We start from the raw sequence: 22124 nt of genomic DNA on the forward strand, positions 1-22124 counted from the left end.
ACATGAGCAACATTCCTAATGCCATGCTTCAGTTTGATTAGGTCAACAACTAGAATATTAAAATCAGGCTATTGTGTAGAGGTTAAAAAAAAAAGAAGGCACACAAAACTGAACATTATTTAATAACATCAGTTAATGCTCAAAGGAATGTAACAAGAAGTAGAGTCAGAAAAGGTAGAACATGATATAAAAAATTGGATTGGACAAAATACGGCAGCATAAGATAAGAAAAATGAAGATATTACCAAGGCTTGCTACTTTAAAATATGTTTTTATTGACTTTTTAGAGAGAGAGGAAGGGAGAGAGAGACAGAAGTATCAATGATGAGAGAAACATCGATCAGCTGCCTCCTCCACACCCCCTATTGGGGATCGAGACTACAATCCCAGCATGTGCCCTGACTGGGAATCGAACCAGGACCTCTAAGTCCATGGGGCGACACTCAATCCACCTAGCCACATCGATAGGGCAAAGCTTACTACTTTAAAGTTTAATTACATATATTATTGAGGTGAAATGTAGGGCAAGATACTAACAAAAAAAGAAAAGTAGTTAAGAAAGTAACATAAAACCGGTGCATTAAATTTCTCATTCTCCAAAATGCTGAAATAAAGTTTTAATGCAGTAAAACCTTAATGAATCTTTTTTTTTTTCATGTACCTACTAGAGGTACTATAGATTTATGAAAAAGGAAGTGATATCACAGGCCAGCAAAAGCAGGCAACTAAAGAAATTGCTTTTATAGCCAATCTCAACTCAATCACACCCAGATGGCATGACATGGAAAAAACATAAAGCTACTGTTAAAGGATAAAAGTACACAATAAAAACGGAATTACGATGGACAACAAAGCAAGTTTAGAAGGTCAATAGCCAAGAGCACACCATACAATTATCAGGTTTTTCTATAAGGTACCTTTTTATTGCTTGCTCTGAAAATGTCCAATTCTGTTTGAAGAAATGCTATAGTCTTATCTTTATTTAAGTCTGAAGTAACTTGAGAAGGAATCGAACATTCATAATGCAAATCATTTGTTTGTCCCACACTGCTGTAATAGAGAAAACTATTAAATAACATAAACATATGATTTCTTCTATATAGGATCTATAAATTTTACTCTTCAAATGGGGAGTGACAAATTTAATTTTAACTATATATATAAAGTTATTTAATTTTTTCTCTTGTCATGCACTAAGAAAATCCTATGGATGAAAAGAATAAATATATCAATTTCATAGATGTGCTACACTATCAACTGAGAGAGGTAAATCTGAGGAAAGCATTTAGTAACATCTATAGAGACTCATGATTCAGTGTACTTAAAGAATTCAGGACTAGATATATTTCTCACTCTTCTGAAAGTGGGAACAGTCATAATTTTTTTCAATTTGGTTGACAGTATAATATTTTCCTTATTAAATTTAAAACATTAAAATAAACACCTTTCCCTATAACATTTAAGAGTAAGGGAAAAATATTTTTGGGGGCATTTTGCATGCTATTTAACAAGAGTATCAACTTATTAGCGAGTAGTATTAAGCAAGGGAAGGAAAGAGATAAACCGTTTTTTTTGAAGGCGTTATATTATATTTCTAAGGCATGTCTTAGAGTCTCTAAGAAGAAATTAAGCAGGGAGGCCTGGGACAACTCTCCTTACCATGTGTATCTTCCATTGCACGTGTCCTGGGTATCTCATACTCTGGCTTAGGCCAATCTCTACTATTTGTTTTTCTCATGTGGTTATAAAATGTTTATCACCTCGTCATTCAGCCCAACCCCTACTCCCCAAAAGTGTACTTCAATCTGTACTTCAGTAAGAGTATAACTCATTGCTAAACAGTAGAAACATATTAATATATCTGCTAAATAATGTTAAGTAAATAGAAATCGTTGTTCCTATGTAAAACTATTAAAATATATTCTGTATAATAAAATTTTGTCTGAACTGAAAATATAATTATAGGAGTCACTGAATTTTTCTAATATAGCAGTATTTTCATAATGCATGACTAATTATCAAAGCACCTTAATTCCATGGGTAAAACTCAAATCCCTCGTGGGATCAGTAGGAAGGGTAAACGAGTAAAGCTACAGAATGTGCAATAATGAAGGCGCCAAATGAAAGTGTACAAGGCCCTACAAAAAGCATTCAGATGCATTTAAATAAAACATAATGCTAACCAAACTACATCTTTGGGCTTATTTTATTCTGGAGTTGCAAGGTTTGGGCTCTGACAAAAAAAAAAAAAAAAAATCCCATTAATATCAACTCAACGGTTATTTTCAGATCCATAATAAAAGGTCACAGAAAATAATATTTAACTAAAAGGAATAAAACCTCATGGCCTTTATTCAAACTCATCTTGGGCTTTCTCACTTAACAATCTAGATCAGTGATTTTCAACTGGTGTGTCACAAGAATTTTAAAAATATGCAATACCCAAGTATTCAGTTAGGGCCACTGCCTTCTTTTCCCTTAGATTGTCATAAAAAAAAAAATTTAAAAAATGACAGCAGCCAGCACAACAACAGCCGTCTGGTGTAAATGAATTAAATTTATACCTTTTTTTTGTCAGATTGGCAAAAAATACATTTTTGGTGTACCACAGAATTTTAGTAATTAGTTGGTGTGTCCCATGAGATGAAAAAGGTTGAAAATCGCTGATCTAGACACATTATATTGATGTAATGAAAAACAGTAGAAAACTCTGGTAGACTCCCCCAATTCTTATATGCTAATGATATGTCAAACTTGGCTAATACCAAAAAGGAGGGGAGCACGAAGGGACGGAGGAAGGCCGAAAGAGCCCTCCGGGTTCTTGCACTCTCAATCTGGGGCTGCTGGCACTCACTTGGATTTCTCAGTAGTGCAGTGAGACGTCTCTTCACCCGGTTGAGGAAAATCCCTTGACTTCTGCTCTGACAGTGGTGTGTCCACGGCTTCGTGAACTAATTCACTGGATTTCTGAGCATTCTCAGTCAGTTGCTCGTCTGGCTGTGCACTTTTATTTCTCCCTGTCGTCTCATGTTCAACATAACTACGAGCTATTTAAAACAAAATGAAAGTGTATGATATATGAAACACCATGGCTACAAATTAAATCATTCAAATAAATATTTTTGTGGAACTAAGTGCTCTCATTGCTTTAAACATGTACTTATTAGTCTTACTACTATTGTACTCACATAAGCATGTATAGTGTGGTTCTGCCATTAAAATTTCCCTTCCCATAGTGAGTGAGCAGTTAGGACAGTGGTTTAAACCCTGGCTGTGGGATGTAATAACCTGTGGGGTTTCCAGAAATTTGATTTACATTAAATCAAAATCTCTGGGAGTGATCAGATGACTCCAGCATGCAATCAAAGTTGCAAAACAATGATTTAGTGGTATTATTTTCAGATTACTTTTTATCCCTAAACTTTGAAAACTGGGTTGCAATAAGTTAATGATTATAGAGAAGTGATACTGTGCATGGAACTCTGATATCAGCCTGCCTGGATCAGAATCCCAGCTTTGCCAAGTGCCTAACTTTGGGCAAGTAACTTAACCCCTCCACACCTCAGTTTGTTTTTCAAATGGGAACATAACAACACTTACAACAGTTGTTGTGAGAATTCACTGAGTTAATACATGAAAAATATTTGGCCCAGTGTCCAGCATACCAATGAATGTTAGCTACTGTTTTTGTAATCATCATATTATAAAATATCAGAATTATTTTTAACTCTTATTTTCTCAGATATGTGTTACACATTACAGAATCTGTTTTGCAATGCCTGGCTATCTCATAAAAATTATTTTAAGCTGTAATTATTAAATAAAAGCTATTTCAAAAGAATAGTGTATATCTGATTTTTTTGGAAGAAAATAATCCACACACAAGTGCACGATACTAATTTTTTTTGCTTATTGACGATGCCATCACCAACCAGCCACATTTAAAATCCTTCTGAGGCAGAGAGAATAGTTTTAAAATAAAAATAAATTAGGGTACTTAGAAATAAGGTACCACTCACAAAGTATTCTTTAAGAAGAAATTTTTTGCTTGCATATATGCTGAAATTAGGTATAGCTGGTTATAAACTCCAAGTCCTACACATTGTCTTATTGGTGGCTGAAGCTAGATCAGAAACCATTCTTAGTAAATAACTCTTTTTTTTTTATCCTTACCCGAGGACATTTTTCCATTTTTTGTTCAGATAGAATGAGAGGGAGGCAGAGAGAGAGAAACATCGACGTGAAAGGGACACATCAAGTGGTTGCCACCCGCACGACCCAACCAGTGCCAGGACAAACTGCAACCGAGGTACGTGCCCTCAGCGGGAACTGAACCCAGGTCTCTTTGGACCACAGGCCAATGCTCTAACCACTGAGCCAAACCAGCCAAGGCGTAAATAACTGAATTTCAATTTACTTGAGGGAACAAACTAGGAAAACATGCTTTCATACGTACATACTATAAGCTATCTATAAAATTTCAACATTATATCCTATTTCTATTTGAAATTTAACAACTGTAGGTTTCTGGAGATTACTTGTAGCTTCTTGACATTTCAAAATGCGTACTTGGTTGGCTTTAGATGTTCACCATGCTGCTTTTCTAGAATAGGCTGTTATTGGTCACATGCACCTCCCAAAATCTGAATGAGAGAATTTTATAAATGGACTCGAAGGGATACCCCTATATCATTAACAACCCATGCTTTCCAACACTCACACAAGACTTATAAGTAATTCAAATGAAAGAAAAGTATTAGTTACTGAAAGCAATATTAAATAACCAAAAGTGTCCCCAGGGATATATCAAAAATAACTATTAGGATCTATACTATTCTCCAGTTTATGAGGTACAAAGATTCATCAAAAAGAAAAAGGATGTGCTAACCATAAAGTGCCCCCAGTCACCTATGCCAACGCCATACCAACTGCTTCAAAATCTTAAGTTTTGACTCTTTGGCCTGCTTTTGAGACCAGACTTGGTATTATCTACAAATTGTCCCATATTTTTACCTCTGTATTTCTGGGTCTAGTTTAGCATCTTTCTCCTTTCAGTTTTGTATTTCTAACTGTCTAGTGTTTAGTTTACCCTGTCCCTGTTATCTATACTTGCTATTTGCTTACTACTATTATAATCTCTCTTACTTCAACTTACCTAATGTCAAACTTGTGATCTGTTGACTTCTTGGTGCATTACTGCCTTTTCACCTGTGACTGCTGTCAGCTCCAAGTTCAGAGCAGAGGTGGGAGCTTTCCCAGGAGAGGACTCCTTGCTGATCCCTCCTGCATTGTAGTAATTATAACCCTTTATAGTTTTATTAAAATGAACTCAACAAGTACTAACACACTTCTGGATTTCAATTCTAAGTGTTTAATATTTTTGAAGAACCCTGTACTGTGTGATTCGGCTCTGACTGATTCTGGATGTTCTACTCTTGCTCTGTAGTTTTGATTCCTAACTACTACTGTTCGTCAGACATTTGGAGCCTGCTCTGCAAATCAGACTATCCATGCTTTTCTAGTGAGAAAGTTTACTTTAAGTTTACTTTAGCGTGAACAAGGCTGATTTATAAAATTTTCCTTTCATTTTGTTTTTTTGGCTGTTTTAGCAAATATTGCTCAAATCTTCTGAAAGCTCTCAATGCCCTTCTACTCTGCCATACTACACTGTCCTATATCAGAATTCAACTATTTGTATAGAAAGTTTGACCCCTCTAATTAATGTATTCATTAATTTAATAATTCATGAAAAACCTACAGTGTGATGTGTCCTGTGATAAGTACTAGAAAAACAAAAACAAGTAAGAAACACACCCCTCCCCACCCCAACAAGGGCTCTATAGTACATTGAAGAAAGCAAACTGATCTAATAATCTGAACATAATGTGATAAGGAAGGAATCGGCTAAGGCTACAGAGACCAAATACAAGTGGCTAGATAGACTGATGCTCAAATGAAAACTCTGAGAGGATTTCATAAAGGCATTTGTTACAAAAAAAAGACAAGTAGGAATTTGCAAAGTAATGAACTGACAAAGGATTTGAGTTAGGAGAAATAAAAACTGACAGGCTGGCCCTGGCCAGTGTGGCTCAGCGGTTGGAGCGTCGGCCTGCGGTCCGGAGAGACCCGGGTTCGGTTCCCGCTAAGGGCACGTACTTCGGTTGCAGTTTGTCCCCGGCCCTGGTTGGTCGTGCGGGTGGCAGCCACTCGATGTGTCCCTTCACATCGATGTTTCTTTCTCTCTCTCCCTTCCTCTCTCTCCCTCCCATTCTATCTGTACAAAAAATGGAAAAATACCCTCGGGTGAGGATTAAAAAAAAAAAAAATTGACAGGCTGTAAGAAGAAGATAACAGTTATTAAAAAAAAAAAAAAAAAAGAAGAGAACAGGAAGAATGGGCACACAAGAGAAGACATAGCTATAGGAAAAACACAGAGTCATTTCTTATATTGAAATGACAAGATGGTATAGTTAGGAAGTGAATATTTCTAAAATGAGTAACATGTAAATACAAAGTCTAAGATGTGGTTTACCTGGGAATGGGTTGATCAGATTGCTGGTGAAGGTACAAGGAGTGGAGGAAATCAAGGACTCGGGGTAATGAAAGTGTTAACTCTGAAGACACTTGAAGTCATCCAGGAAAAAGGCAAGAAACAGAGAGAAAGGAAAGCCAAAGGCAAAGGCCTTCATGGACTGCACGAATACGCTAGGAAAGAGATGAGAAAGGTGACAAGAAATAACTGTAGATAGTAATAATTTCTTTTTTCTTTCAATCATAAAACATTGTGAAATAGTACAAAATAATTCTATATACCCTTCATCCAGATTCCCCAAATGTTAACATTTTACTACACTTGCTTTCTTATTCGTTCTTTCTGTATTTATTTACCTGTCTACCTACAGATATAAAATTTTTCTGAATTATTTGAGAATAAGTTGCCGGTATGATACACTTTGACTTTTCAAGTCAGATTTCGATATACTACCCTATTTTATTGCTTCTTGCCAAATTGTCTTTATCTTATTTCAAACTCAACTTAAATTCAATTTCAGAGTTAGTACCCTCTCCAACCAAGAAAGAAAAACAGCATTTAATGACTCTAATTCAGTCTTTAATTATTTTTCCCTAACTCTCCAACCCAGGAGAAAGTCTTTATGAAGTGATAATGGGATGAAACTATCAAAAGCTTCAGTTGAGCTGTTTGAATCACCCATCACTTGAAAAAGGCAATACATATGGAAATATAAACATATTGTCAATAAAATGCAACAAAAAGTGAAGTTATGGGTCTGTTTTACAAACCAGTCAATTACATAAATGTTTAAAAGAGCACATTCACTTTTAATTAAAACTCTTATCTGCAGGCAGATAAAAGCTTAAAACTAAAGCTATTGATTCCTCTCTCCCATGTTTTAAACTGAAAACTATAACCTTCTTTAGTAATTTGCTTCAGTGTTTAATCAGTGTCAAGTTGTTAACTGTTTCATCATTAAGACTATTACTATTTAAATTAACTTCCCCAAAGTGGACTTAGAGAATAAATTATCAATCTCTTCTTCGTAATTCATAAGTGTATGAGGTTTACCTTTCTTTCCTCGGTTGAACAACAGGACATTTTTATGACTATCAGTCCCTTTATTTATTTGTTCTTCTATGGGCACACTATTTTTCTTTTAAATATATTTTAATTGATATTTTTAGAGAGGGAGGGAGGGAGAGATAGAAACATTGATGTGAGAGAGATACATCAATCCGCTGCCTCCTGCACGCCCCCTACTGGGGATCAACTGCACAACCCAGGCATGTGCCCTGACTGGGAATCACACCGGGACCTGTAGTCCATGGGAGACGCTCAATCCACTAGGCCACACTGGCTGGGCTACACATTGTATTATTTGGATGTAAGAACTTGATCACTTTAAAATATTCTCCAATATTTGCTATTACTACCTATTGCTACCACTGCCATGTAAACTTATCCTGTGACCATTTAAAAATGATGTTATGGAAGGCTACTACTAGATATACCTCAAGTGGCACCTACAGCTATTGCTAGAGATAGTCTATTCATTTAGTCAAAGTAAGTGGATTTAGGGAAATATTTTTTGGCACCTTATACTTAATACATGTGCCTAGGCAGGCAGCGGTACACATTTTGAAGACCCAGTATCTCTCTAGTGACTTCTGTGCTGTTTCCAATGGACCATTTTCATGATCTAACAAATTCTCCCTACTTCTGAAGTATCAGTATTGCCAACTATCTCAAAGCTAGCTTTGTTATTAAATTCTCAATTTCTTAGTCTAGAAAATTAACAGTATTTTACCATTTCCTATTTTAGTAAAGAAAGCTTTAGGATCCCCTTTTAGTTCAATTCCCAGACAATTATATATTAGTCAGTGTATTATATACTCAGTTGAATTGATGCTACACAAGAAATCATGATTCATGGCCAAAAGTAACTTATTTCACAACTACTACACAGAAATGAGGAGGTGTCTAGAATCAAATAGGGATTCTTAGAGGCTGGGAAATTCTGTTCCGTCTGGCTTTGTAAATAGTTTGTGACAACTGGTATCTGTGTAAACGGATTTGATGGTCCCCAGGGGGGTCAATGTTGTTTACAGAGCTGTTTCTTCAGAGTGGTTGAGCTAGAGTCGTCTCTAGGGATCTACTGGGGTTACTCAGAATAGCAACATCCCAGCTACTGGAGAGCTCACTGGCAAAAAAGAGAAAGGGGAATAGAGGTACTATGGGCAAGTACATTCAAATGAACAGATCACCAGCTCCTTCAGATGCAGGTGCTACTCAGGGAGATTCGTGTCTAAAATGAAGCATAAACAAGGCAATTTGTTAGTGTGCTTTCTGACACTTGCTGATGCAACTGGTCACCACTTCCTTAAAACTTTAATTTTGAAAGGTTATTACTTATACTATAGCATCTCATTTCATAAATATAAAAATAAAAACCCCATGTTTATAGGGTCTTTTGTATATTATCTATCACCACATTATGTAAAATATCAAAATGATCTAAAATATTTTTACTATTAAATAGGTGTAAATTTGATGTAATAATGGGATTACTACAGTAGTTCCATATTTTAAACAAAAGATGTTGTCTTTTTCTCAGTGGTTAAAGATTGCTCTAAATAAATAGCAGTTTCAACAATATAAAAACAACATTATCAGTCAGAGGTTCCAAATAACTTCTACCAATTCCTAAAGTTAAATGTAGGTTATATATTGTGTGTGTGTACAAATACTACTTATTTCCTCTACTAAATAGTTCTATTTGTTTCCTTGTTTGGGGGAAGCAGATTTTGCTTTAAATATTTGCATATATGGGTTTTCCCCCTGAAATGTAAAAGGAAAAGACATCAGAAACGTCTGCAATATCACAGTGGTCCTACCTAATATAAGAGTGTACAAGAGAAATGTTCAGACCTTCCAACTAGAACGCTGGTGTATTTAGATTTTCCAAGAACCACAGTGCATGAGTTCTTAAGATGGACCTCAGGGTTTTAATTCTTGCTCTACCCCATAGTTGCATGGCTTTTAGCAAATTACTTAACTCTCATCAACTTCTCTATCAATAAAAACTACATAATAGCAACCAGTTCAAAAGGTTGTGAGAATTAAATTATTTAAATTATATAATCTCTTAGAAAAGTGTCAGCACAGAATTCACACTCAATAAATGTTAGCTATTATCTGTGAAAACATTTTGCTGAAAGCAAAATATTTACTTATTAAAATATAAGAAAAAAGATATAAAAAATAATTTCTTATTAAAATATCAGAAGACATGTACATGGAAAGTAAAATGCTATCTCATTCAACGAAAGATAATAAATAGAAATCATGAATTCAAAACTTGTAATTGATAGTGGTTTAATAAAGTTTGTATCAGAATATAAAACTAATAAATTACAGAAATAATAGGACTTCAAAATTTAGAAATCCTGACATTGGCAAAAATCCTGAAAGAAAATTCAATCCCATAGAAATAAAATTAATAGTATAATTCTGTAAATTCAATCCCAGGAAAATAAAAACTATAAATAGCATAATTCTGTAACATAATTTGAGCACTTACTATATTGGCACATGATATTAGATATAACAAGAATTATAGCTAGTAGATCACAGGTGCTTATCATTCACAGATTCTAATTTAGGAGTCATAGGAAATTAGGCAACTTTTGGATCCTTGCCTTAAAAAAATGCAACATGTTACTTGGATACTGTATATTCTATCAGGGGATTTTTAATTTTTAATTTAATTTTAGTTTTTTGGTTTGAACAGCCAGAAGAAGAAGAAAAAAAAGAACTATAACTTTCATTTTAAGTCTCCATATTGATTGAACACATTTCAAATGCTGGAAGCTATATGTAGCCATTAGCTACCATATTGGAAAGAACAGATACAGAGTCTTACATAGTTCTAATAAGGTATATTTTAGAGATAAGGTGTGTATATATATATATATAGAGAGAGAGAGAGAGAAACATATGGGGAAATGGGGAAGAAAGACTAGACGTAGCAGTAAGATACTGAAATAAGATTTTATAAAGGTTTATAAAACTGGAAAATCATGAAACCTGTCAATATCACATAATTTAATCACTTGGACATGAGGGTTAGACATTCAAAATAAACTACATCCTTTATATTCTTATACATGGTTGTATCTCTTGATAAACATGTCAAAATGAAGTGGTGATGAGTTATTTCATCTTCGATTAAGACAATTCAATGACTTAGTATATCATGTTACAAGTTCTACACTGGTTAGTCAGGAATATTAATAAAATTTTGCTACTTGTTTTATCGTAAAAAAAAAGCTATTTAAAATAGTATCACTGCACCACAATTTTTAAAGTTTTTGTTTGTTTCAGCAAGTCTCAAATAATCATGAACACATCAATATTCATTCTACAGGGGGGAAAAGGTCAGACTTCTGTGTAAAAACTAAGTTTTGTCATAAGGTTCCAGTTTTTAAATTTTAACTCCTTCCTTATAGAAGGCCATGAACACAGTATAACACTATAATCTCCTACAGCTTAGGCTACCTAATTAACTTATGAACATATCACACAAAATAAAGCTTTGTGAAACTTTTATCACCCTGTTTAACTATGACAAATATTATTTAGGCTGAAATGATTGTGAACAGTATCCTATCTTTATTCTTTTTGTCCTCTAGTAATATGAACTATTTGGCTATTTACTACATATTCCTAACCTTTTCAGTCTTTCTCAATTTTTCTTACTGTAAGAATAATTTGTATAAAGCAATTAAAAATATAAATGAACTAGGTGAATTTTAAATTTCTACCACTTCAAGTAAAATAGGTTTCATAACTGTATATACTTTAAGTATGAACACGCATTGACTGTTCATGTATTCAACAATTTCATAAATCATTTATAGAAGGCAACTTTTCCAGTAACAAGTATAAAGAAAAAGAAAGGTTCTCTTTATATGTGGCCTTCATTTAGTTTAAGAGCATTTTTAGATTCTGAAAACAAAACAGAAGAATCACCAGTCAGATACTAAGTGGAAATCACTGAAACACAATGTTAGTTCTAATGGATGGATGATTGTGTTTGGTCTTTTGAAACTTTGAAGTATAGGTAAGTCTTGATCACACAAATTAATAAATCCTAAAGCTGGAGTTAACAATAACCATTACACCCAAATTCTGCAGCTTAGCCCAGCCAATTTTTCAAAAGGTCAGGTTGTGAACTGGAGAAGATCAGGGAGGTCCACCGCATAGCTTTGTTGCCAGGCATCTCTCGTCTGGATTGTTGCAGGCATTTATTAGTATTCGTCAGCAGACTCAACAGAGCAAACAAGAAATTCAAGCACGAATAATAAAATGAAATGCTGCTATATAACCCTTTGTCATTCAGCAAATATGGGACTTTTTAGCTACATTGTTCCTAAACCTGGGTTACTACTTTAATTTTTCTCCACAGTGCTGTCTGAATGAGTATGCATGTGTGTTAAATGCAGAGCTCCCCTAACAACTGCAGGACTGCCATTTAATCTGTTGGTAGATGGACCATTTCCTGTGGGAACCCTAGCTATGATTTCCAGATCCACCAAATAAATCTCAGATTAAGATTCCAAATGAAACCTGCCTTTGGCAGATAAAAAATGTCAAGATGGATATAAACAGTAAAATTATAAATTATCTAGGTGTTGCATGACAAACCAATGTTCATTTTTTGTTGTTGTTGACATGTGCCCAGATATCAAAACTATATGAGACATTCATCAAATGTCACACTTTCACAATATTGGAGGCATCATTAAAACTGTTTGACTAAGGACCTCAAAGTGTTTAAGCAGTAGCTCAAAAGTATATTTGTGCAAAGTAGAAGAATAAATTTACATATCAGCAGCAGCTCATAAGGGATGGGTAAATATTCTGTTTATCTCTCATTGTAATTCCAGTTACTTTAAATACAAGGTTTTAGGAAATCATTATACTCTATATGGCATCATTACATAACTTTCTATGCAAATGATGTATGTTTTATTCAAATTCACTGTTTCTCTCCAGGAAAAAAAAAAAAAACACACAAAACAAAACAGAAGCATAAAAGAAAAGGTGGAGACTCGCATTTCATTAATCAATTGTCCCTACTATACTAGTGTCATGTTTGTCAGTTACCCAATAGCATCATCAGCTCCTTGTTGGAGTTAGCATTTTTAACTTTTTTAAAAAGCATTAAATACCTGACACAAAGAAAGGCCTGAGAAAAGTAAATTTGTATTTTTAGTAATGTGTTTATTTCAATTGACTCCACAGAAGGGCGGAGACTTTAAAAAAAGAAAAAGGTAATAAAAGACCAACATAGAACATCTTAGAGAGCAATTGGTCTATTCAAAATGCAGAGAGGTCTCTGATGTTGGTCTCTACTATATTCTCGGGAGATCCAGGGCTGCTTTTTTAATAAAAAATTTTGTTTTGTCTTTGCCCTTCTCACCTGGACTAATGCAGCCTTGTCCTGGTCTTAAACTCTACACTGGTTGATTATAAAATATAGGCAATAAAGGTTTCTGAAAGGAATTAATCAGATTTGCTGAACTGAAATTATTAGGTTTTTTTAACTTTAAACTCTTAAAAGCAATTGAGTAAAAAGGCTTCAGTGACTCCCAATTTTGCAACATTTGGTTTTTTTATAAAGATTCAAAAACCATCAAATCTGCTTAAAATAAAAATTTATTCAAATTTAAAATTCTTTACATTACTCTGTGGAAAGGATACTGAATACTCTATACTCCATATTCAGATGTCAGAATTTATATCAAAGCCTGCATCCTTAAGGACTATATATTTGTTCTGTCATTCCTATCATATTTCCTCCAATACACGTGCTGGTTCAAGCTAACTAATGCTGAATAAACCCTACCTATCCCAATATGTTAGGAATCACATTAGTCTGAAAATCTTGAACACTGGGAATAAAATAGAAATAAAAAACAGGACATTAATTGAAGAAGGAAATAAGAATATCTTGTGCTTAACTTTGATTATATTTCTACACTAAAAATGCTCAAAATCAGTAAGTATGACTGTGCTGTAGAACACATCTAATTACCTCAGGTACAGCCAGTGAAACTATTGAGGAGGAGCATTTAATTTTAAAAATATTATATTTGCAAAAACAAACACATTCATTATCTCTAAAGTATAATTTTATCAATAGGAACTGATTACTTTTAACTTTTCACCCACTAGCATCCTGAATTTAAAATAGCAAAAAGTTTCACTTATGTGAAGGCAAGAATCACTCAAAAAATCAAAATCAAAATAGAATTTTCTAAAATCATTACTTTTTACCATACAGCGTCAGCACAGTTTTATCATTTACCAAAGGATTATCAATTTTACCCTAAAGCTACAAATTAGAGTATTTTAATTCAATCATTTAGACTACGAAATAATCTATACAACCAATTTCAAAATTTTGTAGTCTGAATTGTTCTGTTTGCTTTTTCATACTCCCCAAGAGAAAAATAAGCACACGAAAGGCAAAACAAAGAAAAACTGTATCTCAAATTTCTCCCAAAAAGATTAAAATAATGTCCTACATAAGTTTTGATTAAAACACACACACACACACACACACACACAAATGGAGTATTTGGTAACTCTTCCAAAGTATTTTATTCAACTATCAAATTTATTTATAACCAAAAGTAGTGAGTAAATGCAGTAAATGTAGTCACGTCATGTCAATCCTACTCCACAGCCAGTCAACTTGGACCAACTGTGTGAATGGCCATAAATTCAGTTTATGCACCAATGTATATTGATTTAGATCTACAAAATCAACAAAATGCCAATGTACACTCAGAGCTTATTGTAATCATACTAAAGATGACAAATATTGTCACTATGAAGAGCATAACAATCATCTTAAATATGATAAACTGAAATTCTAATTTATAGAAAATTAAAGATTAAATATTATATTAAGATCTGTACTGTAAGTGTGTGTTCCAGGAAGTGCTCGGGCATGAAAGAGCCATAACCAGAAATGAATGAGGCCGTTGAGAGCTCAGAATCTTAAGGACGAAGAATTTAAGACAAAGAAAATGTTTTTTAAAAATTCAAGTAGCTTTTGCATTTCAAAAAGAAAAAACACATAATCATATTTTCTTGGCCACAAATACATTTGAAAGAGCTTGTATAATAAAAGTAGAGTTGGATTTCTGTAAATCAAAGAAATAGCCACAAGTTGTACAAAGAGAAGATTGCATCAACAGTATAAAAATGGGGGAGAAGTAGTTCTGTTCAAGTAAGAAATTTACCATTTTTCATGCTTATTCTTCTTAGCGATCATTATTTTTATAAAGTGAAGCACCAAAGGTACAGTAAGAATTCTACATGAAGAGTATAGACTTACCTGATCTAAAACACTCTAAATTTAGTAAAAAGAAATAAAGATTCCTATCATCTCACAAACATTTCCCTTATTAAGAATGTATGGGTAGGTTCATCAATGGGAGCAAATGTCCCACTGTACTGGGAGGCGTTGCTAGCAGGGGAGGTTGCGCGGATGTAGGGTTAAGGAGTAGGGTGTATAATGAGAACTCTCCCTTTTGCTTAATTTTGCTGTGAACCTAAAACTGCTCTACAAATAAAGTCTACTTAGAAAACTTCCAAAATGTATAATTTGGGGCATAAATTAACAAATGTGAATTATTTGTATCAGAAATGATGAATCTCAAAATACAGTTCATAACAAACTTTATAACCAGTTAGAAAACTAAGTTGCCCTTGTAAATATTTTTTTGCATTCCCCTTTCCTATCGAGGCCAAGAGTAGTAACAGTATCACTCATATTAAGTTTAAAAATAAAGACACCCAGAATCCCATTTACTTTAATAAACTTATTTAATATAAGATGATTTTTTAAATAATAGTATAACCTCAGTCACTCTTTTAAGAGTTGCCTTGACATTTCCTCTGGAAATAAGTCAAGCCTTGCTGGCCAGCTGCCAGTAGTCCTAAAACCACTTTCTCAAATATTCTAGACGGTCATGTGTAAGAAGCTACCAGCACTCGATTAAGTTAGGTATCATGAAGATGAATAATAAATTTAATCAGACCTCAGAAGTGTTCTTTTTTAACCCCTCTATGGCATATAGAAAATAAAAAATGCATTCTTAAATTCATACTTGTCAAAAGGAAAAAGCACATTGTATGATGCCAATAGTCTGAAGATTTTTTATTGCAATTGGGATCCCAATACAGACAAAATTAGATTTTACCCTAAATGAATATTACTGATTTTATACTGTTCTATCAAATATATATACACTAAATATAAGTTATACCACTTTGGAAAAAAGTCAAGTTTCTAATAATATTGTGTGAACATCATATTTGAAGTTTCTTATAAAACTAATAATAATAATTTCAAATTTTTATTTATGTTTCCTAATACTTTTACAACTTTTTTTTATATGTGTATTTTCACAACTGAATGGAATACAATAACCACCACCACCACCATTTATTTAGGCTGTGTAAAATATGTCAACAAGCTTTTTTTTGTTTCTATCTGTAAAAACCATTACTACCACACTACTGAAAATAATCACTCTGGTATATGAAATACATACTAAATAAACTCATTTCCTGTTTCAGGTATTGTAGTAGGGCTTTTACATATACAATCTTTAATCTTCAAAACAGTCCTAAAGGAATTTTCTCCTCTTCCATGCACAAAATATTCAGGCTTCAAAATAAGTATGAAACTTGTAGCCAAGTCCAGGTAAGATAAGTGTAATATTAACAAAACTAAAACCCAGCCTATCTAGCTCCAAACCTGTGTTCTTTATACTATAACATTCCAGTGAAATTACTAAATGTATTGGTTCTCCAGTGTAATTTACCTTCTGCTTTAAAACAACAAAAGCAAATCACATTACTTATTTAGGAAAAATACACCATTATTTACTAGAAAGCCAATTATTAAATATAATTCAAGTCCTGTTATTAACACAAAACAATTAATTATATAGATATTTGCAAAACCTTGAATTTCATGATGCCTAGGAAATCACTTTTTTTCTACCAACAGTCTTGTTGGTAGAAATAGATGTCTATTCTATGGAACTTGCCACTTCTTTCCCCTCTGCTTTAAAATAAAATATTTATTAAATGATATGAGATTCTATAATATTTTAGTCAAAATGATCAAAGACACTTAAAAGCATCCTAGACATTTTTCTATAGATGTCTACTTTTACAGAATGCTGACAAGTCATGCAATAGTTTTAGATATAATTCAATTACAGTACAACAGGTGCACAGAAGGTAAAAAGAATATACACTTTGTGTAAAGACAGAAAGATAAATGAGCCAATCATAAAAGAGACTGATGGATGCACACAGGTTCCAAATGCCAAGCAAAAATAAATCGCATTCTGACTCAAGAAACTAATAAACCACTTACAAATTACCTTTTGCTAGGTTTTAGTCATAGTTATTTATTTTGTTTGGTAGAGAAACCATAACAATCATGGCCACAAAGGTGATTGCTAGTTCAATTCTAAAATAAAGAGGACATTTGTTTTTTTTACCTAAATTCAAGAGGATAAGATATTTAAAATATTTGCTAGCCTCCAATAAACTACATGTAAAGAAGACTCAATTAACATAAGCAGTTCTAGAAGTAGTTTTTCATCTCAAATTTCAAATGAATATAATGACTCCATCAAGCTTAACAGAAAATAGTTTTAAAACAATTTATATTTAAAGTGAGATAATGCCTAAGTGAAAATAACTACTCTCTACATAAATACATATTAAATATAATTTCCTAAAATAATAAACCTAAAAGCAATATTGAAGAAACCATAATATTGAAAGGTGTTTGTCTAAAGCTTCCTCAAGCTGTGATTCTTGCCATCAACTGGAAAAGAAATATTTAAAATTGAACAGATTTCATATTAAATTTGGGTAGGCACAGTAACCTTTTTTAACCTTTCTTAGGGAACACTGACCCCTAAAGGTTCTAAACTCAAATATGTTTTACAATATTCTAAATTTCACTGGCATCCAGACCTCATTTTTATTATATTACTCTAGGTATGTATACTTATGGCCTACAGGTTTATTCACAAATAATATGTAAGCTATTTCCAATGGGCTGCAGTGTACTATAAAATAGCTAAACTATGTTTCTGCTAATTTAATGAAAACTACAAAAATTCATATTAAAAATATCCAGAATTTTTAAAATATTATTTCAGTTAATTACTCATAGGAGATTTCTGACCTCCTTTTCTTCTTATGCAGTTAAATAAGTAATAAGCACATGCGTTAAAAGGACTAAACAACCAATCACATAACAAATCATTCTTTCTGAAGGCTGAATTTACATACATACTTTGATTATGACATTTCTTCTTTTTTTTTTCTTAAGGAGCAGGGTAAAAAAGAATCTTGAAAAAGTTTTCATGCAAGGGCAAAACATCATCTACTTCTTAAGAATCCAGAATATGTTACTAACGCTCATTTGGCAACACACATTTCTTCACTCATATATTGCTTCCATCAGCTGAAAATTTCATTCATTAAGGTTTGTTTTTTTAACTACTTAAAGAAACCTGGACACATTTTGTAAAGGTCTTCATCCATCCTACCTACCAACCTCAGCTTTACATTTTCCAAACTACCTATATGACAAAAACAGACAAAAATGTAAATCATTACATCTATTAAAATCATGTACCTCATCAAAGTCTTTGACTTAAAATATTCAGCAATGGTTCTACAATAAAGCTAGGAAAAGAAGAACCACTTTAGCACTTTTTATAATGACATTTGTAAGAAGACACACAAACAAATCTGTGTAATACAAGTCTTTAATTACCTTAATTAATAAAAATAAAATAACATTAAATGAAATAACTATTTACAAGACTAATCTATGAACATTTATGTAAGAGAGTTTTGAAGCAATTTGTGCTTTATGATAAATGCCATGACCCCGTGATATCAAGGAAATGATCATATAGACATCACTGGTTTAAACAAAGCAGTTATCGCTAAACTCAAAAGATACTACATTTACCTGTTTAATTTCATTTCTTAATAAGATTTCATTAACAGGACCTTTATAATATGTAAGTGTCTTATTCCTATTTGCAATGTCAAAAACATGCCTGTAAAAATGCAAATGCCTCAATGCTGTCTTGGTCACACAGACTGTGGTGTTTCCTGCAGACTTGCAGTCTCCACCCTAGAACCTTCACTTTCATAAGCGTACTAGAACTTCAGCAGCTCCCTTCCTCTGCATCTTTCCTGCTTATTCTACATGTATGAGAAAAATTTCCTCCACAGCCTCTAGCTCTTTAGATATATTAAAAATAATTCCTTTGGCTTAAAGATCCATTTGTCTATAATTTGCACAACATGACTTTTCACAGTAATGTGACCTCTGAATAAGGAACATAAGTAGCAGGGGCATCACTATTTACTTTCTCTTTTCTTACTTTGTACATAAATTGAATAAAACTGCTTTGAGCTCTTCAAAAGAAGACTGTTTGCTTGTTTATTTGCATAAATGAATAAAAACCGCTATAACAAATTACTTCTCAGGTTCACACCTATGTATACGTAACACAAATTTGAATATGAAGAGAGTAGACCAGAATTAAGTGTCACAAAGTCTATACACTAAAACATTTAACTTTGTATTAAAAACCTTTAATTACCTTACTTGGTATTACTTTATACACAATTCAGTTATTTGGATTCTATACTCATAACAAGCAGCCTAAAATCACAAGTAAGAAGAGAAAAGTTGCTAATGATAGGCAGAGACAACAAGAAACTTTGTAACAGTATGTAAATCAAAACCAAATGTAGAAATCCGAGCAAGGGATACTCAGAAAGCAGCATCATTCTATTCTGAAAAGAATGTGTAGCTATTAACTTATTTAGTACAATGATGACAGAACTACCCCCCAAATGGCCTTTAACCTTCTGAAAAAGGTAATAGTTGGTATATAGTGAAAAAGGAGCCTGTTGGGAAAGGAGAGGAGAGATGTGTAATGTGTTGGTAATGATCCTATTTTTAAATTATAAAATTAGAGGAAATAAAAATGATGGGCATAAGGTTTAAGCCTTTAGTTATGTGATACTATAGTCAGAATGATCCATTACCTAAGGATTCCAGATTTGCAACATTTTACTGTAAGAGACCTCAATTAAAAACCTAACATTTTTTACCTCTCTCTTTATGGTCCTATCTTGCTCTCCAGATAGCCAGCTGTGCCCTTTTCTTTCTCTCTCTCTCTCTCTTTCAGTCCATCTCTCAGTCTGTCTTTCAGATTGTGTTTCTGTCCCTGACTTCTCTCCTTCTGCCTGTAATATGTGTGTATCTTTCTCTCTTTATCCTTGTCTCTGTCTTGGAGTGTCTTTTTCTGTCTCCATCTCTGGCCCCCTCTGACACCAGCTGTCTGTGGGTGTCTCTTTCTGGGTGTGTCTGTGTGTATGCCTCTGCCTCTTTCTCTCATTGTCTTCTTTCAGTCTCTCATTGTATGTCTCTGTCTTTCTCTGTTTCTCTTTGGTTTCTGAGTCTGGGCATGCATGTGTCTTCGTGTGTGTATCTATACACGCGTGTCTTTCTCTGTGTCCCCATTTGAATGTAGGTCTCCCTAATGCTCTGCCTCTCTTTCTGTTTGTGCTCCTTTCTGAGTGTACTTCATGCATCTCTCTCCCAGTCATTCACTCAGTCTCTACCACCTTGTGTGTCTTTCTCAACCTAGGTGTCTGTCTCCCTGTTTTTCTCTCAATATCTCTTCCTGTGTGTGTGTGTGTGTGTGTTGTCTTTCTTTGCGTGTGCATGTCTTTCTCTGTGTGTCATTCTTTGTGTCTCTTTTGCAGTACGTGGGTCTCTTTGTGTGTGCTTCCTTCTTTGCGTGTGGGGGGGTGCTTGTGCCTGTGTGCTGGTCTGCCTCTAATACATTGGTTAGAACAAACACACTTCATTCAGTGCCTTGAGCGAGCGTAACACCTGGGGTTTGGTATTAATACCTTAAAAGTCCTCACCTTTTGACCAGTCCTCCATTTGTACTTCTGTTCTTGTTTGCTCTGGCAATGTCTCTGGTTTTTGCTCCAAGATTTGAAGCTAAAATAAAGCCAACTCTAGATAAATAAACTTAAAACAATATATCAGAACACACCTAAGCCTTACCTTTGTTTAACCGAGAATTTACAGGATAAATGATTTTCTAAAACACTTGTAATGGGACAATTAACTGTGAATTTCAACAGATAAAATTAAACCCCTTTTCTCAGAAACAGGTTCTTTCTTTTACACTTATATTTTAGTAAATACAGTTAGGCTTTTAGACATTCTTGCTCCTTTGGCTAGAGAACCATTTAATTTATTTAACTTAAGCCTTCTCCAACTATAACATCAACAATTTAACAAAAATAAAATTTCTAGTCTATTTGTCATAAACTTTACACCAAAAATTTCAAATTTATTAATCTGGATTTAAAATGTGTATTTTTATATAAAATGCATTATACTTGTAAAAGTCATGCAAAAATGCTTTTTTGATATTTTTTTAAAAACATAAAGTTTATCATTAACTTGTGGAATCATTAGTATTTCTCTTTTACATTTGATTTCATACTAAACATGACAAAAACTCTGCAAGTGTTGTGTGTGTGTGTGTGTGTGTGTGCGCGTGTGTGAGTGAGTGTGCGCGTGCGCAGGCTTTTAGGAGAATAAAATTAGATTTACCTCACAGCTAGAACTCTGCATTCTTTAAAAAGTCCTCAAATAAAGCTGTAGCAAGCTTCTCCTTTTCCAATTTTCTCTAAATATGTTGATCTGGAGTTGGCAATCTTTTTCTAAGTTCCTCATTTACTTTTGGATTAGCTGAAAATATAGGAAGTTATTAATATCAAAGAAATATGTTCTAGTCAATGAAGCCATTTCCCCACATATTGCCCAAAAAGGTTAATAATAATTGCAGTCTTTTAATAAGAGATTCATATAGCAAGACATGTAGAAAATACAGTCTTTAATAACCTCTGGAGTATTTTAAAACATGTCTTACAGGCCTTAATGTGCTTAGTAATATACTATTTAAAACCATAATTTTATCCCTCTGTAATATACAATCACTCTTCCTCATCATTTACCCAGCTAATGAATGCCAGCAATTAGTAAAATGTAATCCCATTGCACAATCATTTTAATGCTTTTAGCACTCAGAAAAGTAAACACCAAATTAATACTGCTCAAGCCATATCAGATCCTAGTTGGAAGCAAGCAATTATAGTTCAGCTCCTCAGGTGTAATTAAATGATTGGAATGATTTAGTTCCATAAATGCAAGTTAATTCATAAGCAAGCAACAAATATACTGGGAGTAATTACAAGAAACATTGACAGTCTAAGCAGGGCTAATTCTTTCATGAGGCTGACATAGTAAAATGCTGCCCTCTGCTGGGCATATAAGTGAATATGTCATCAGTCCAAAACCTAACTTTTAAGAAGCCACTAGAAAAAATAATAGCCAATATATCAATTTGATTTCACTTTTATACACAAATTTTAATGTATGAAT

General features: G+C 33.5%; 1 protein-coding gene across 1 annotated transcript in view; it reads right to left on the reverse strand.

Annotated features, from left to right (window-relative positions):
• The window catches only part of MIPOL1 (mirror-image polydactyly 1), a 281045-nt gene that overhangs the window by 235507 nt on the left and 23414 nt on the right, over positions 1-22124 (reverse strand). The window contains exons 3-6 of the mRNA XM_036271182.1: positions 21294-21431; positions 20591-20669; positions 2855-3047; positions 918-1050 (exon numbers count right to left, since the gene is read on the reverse strand). Of these exons, the coding sequence (XP_036127075.1) occupies positions 918-1050; positions 2855-3047; positions 20591-20669; positions 21294-21314 (426 nt within the window). The 5' untranslated portion in view covers positions 21315-21431. The remainder of the gene's footprint in view (positions 1-917; positions 1051-2854; positions 3048-20590; positions 20670-21293; positions 21432-22124) is intronic.

This window comes from Molossus molossus, unplaced genomic scaffold, assembly GCF_014108415.1.
Source record: "Molossus molossus isolate mMolMol1 unplaced genomic scaffold, mMolMol1.p scaffold_m16_p_1, whole genome shotgun sequence".
In the NCBI taxonomy this organism is placed as follows: domain Eukaryota; kingdom Metazoa; phylum Chordata; class Mammalia; order Chiroptera; family Molossidae; genus Molossus; species Molossus molossus.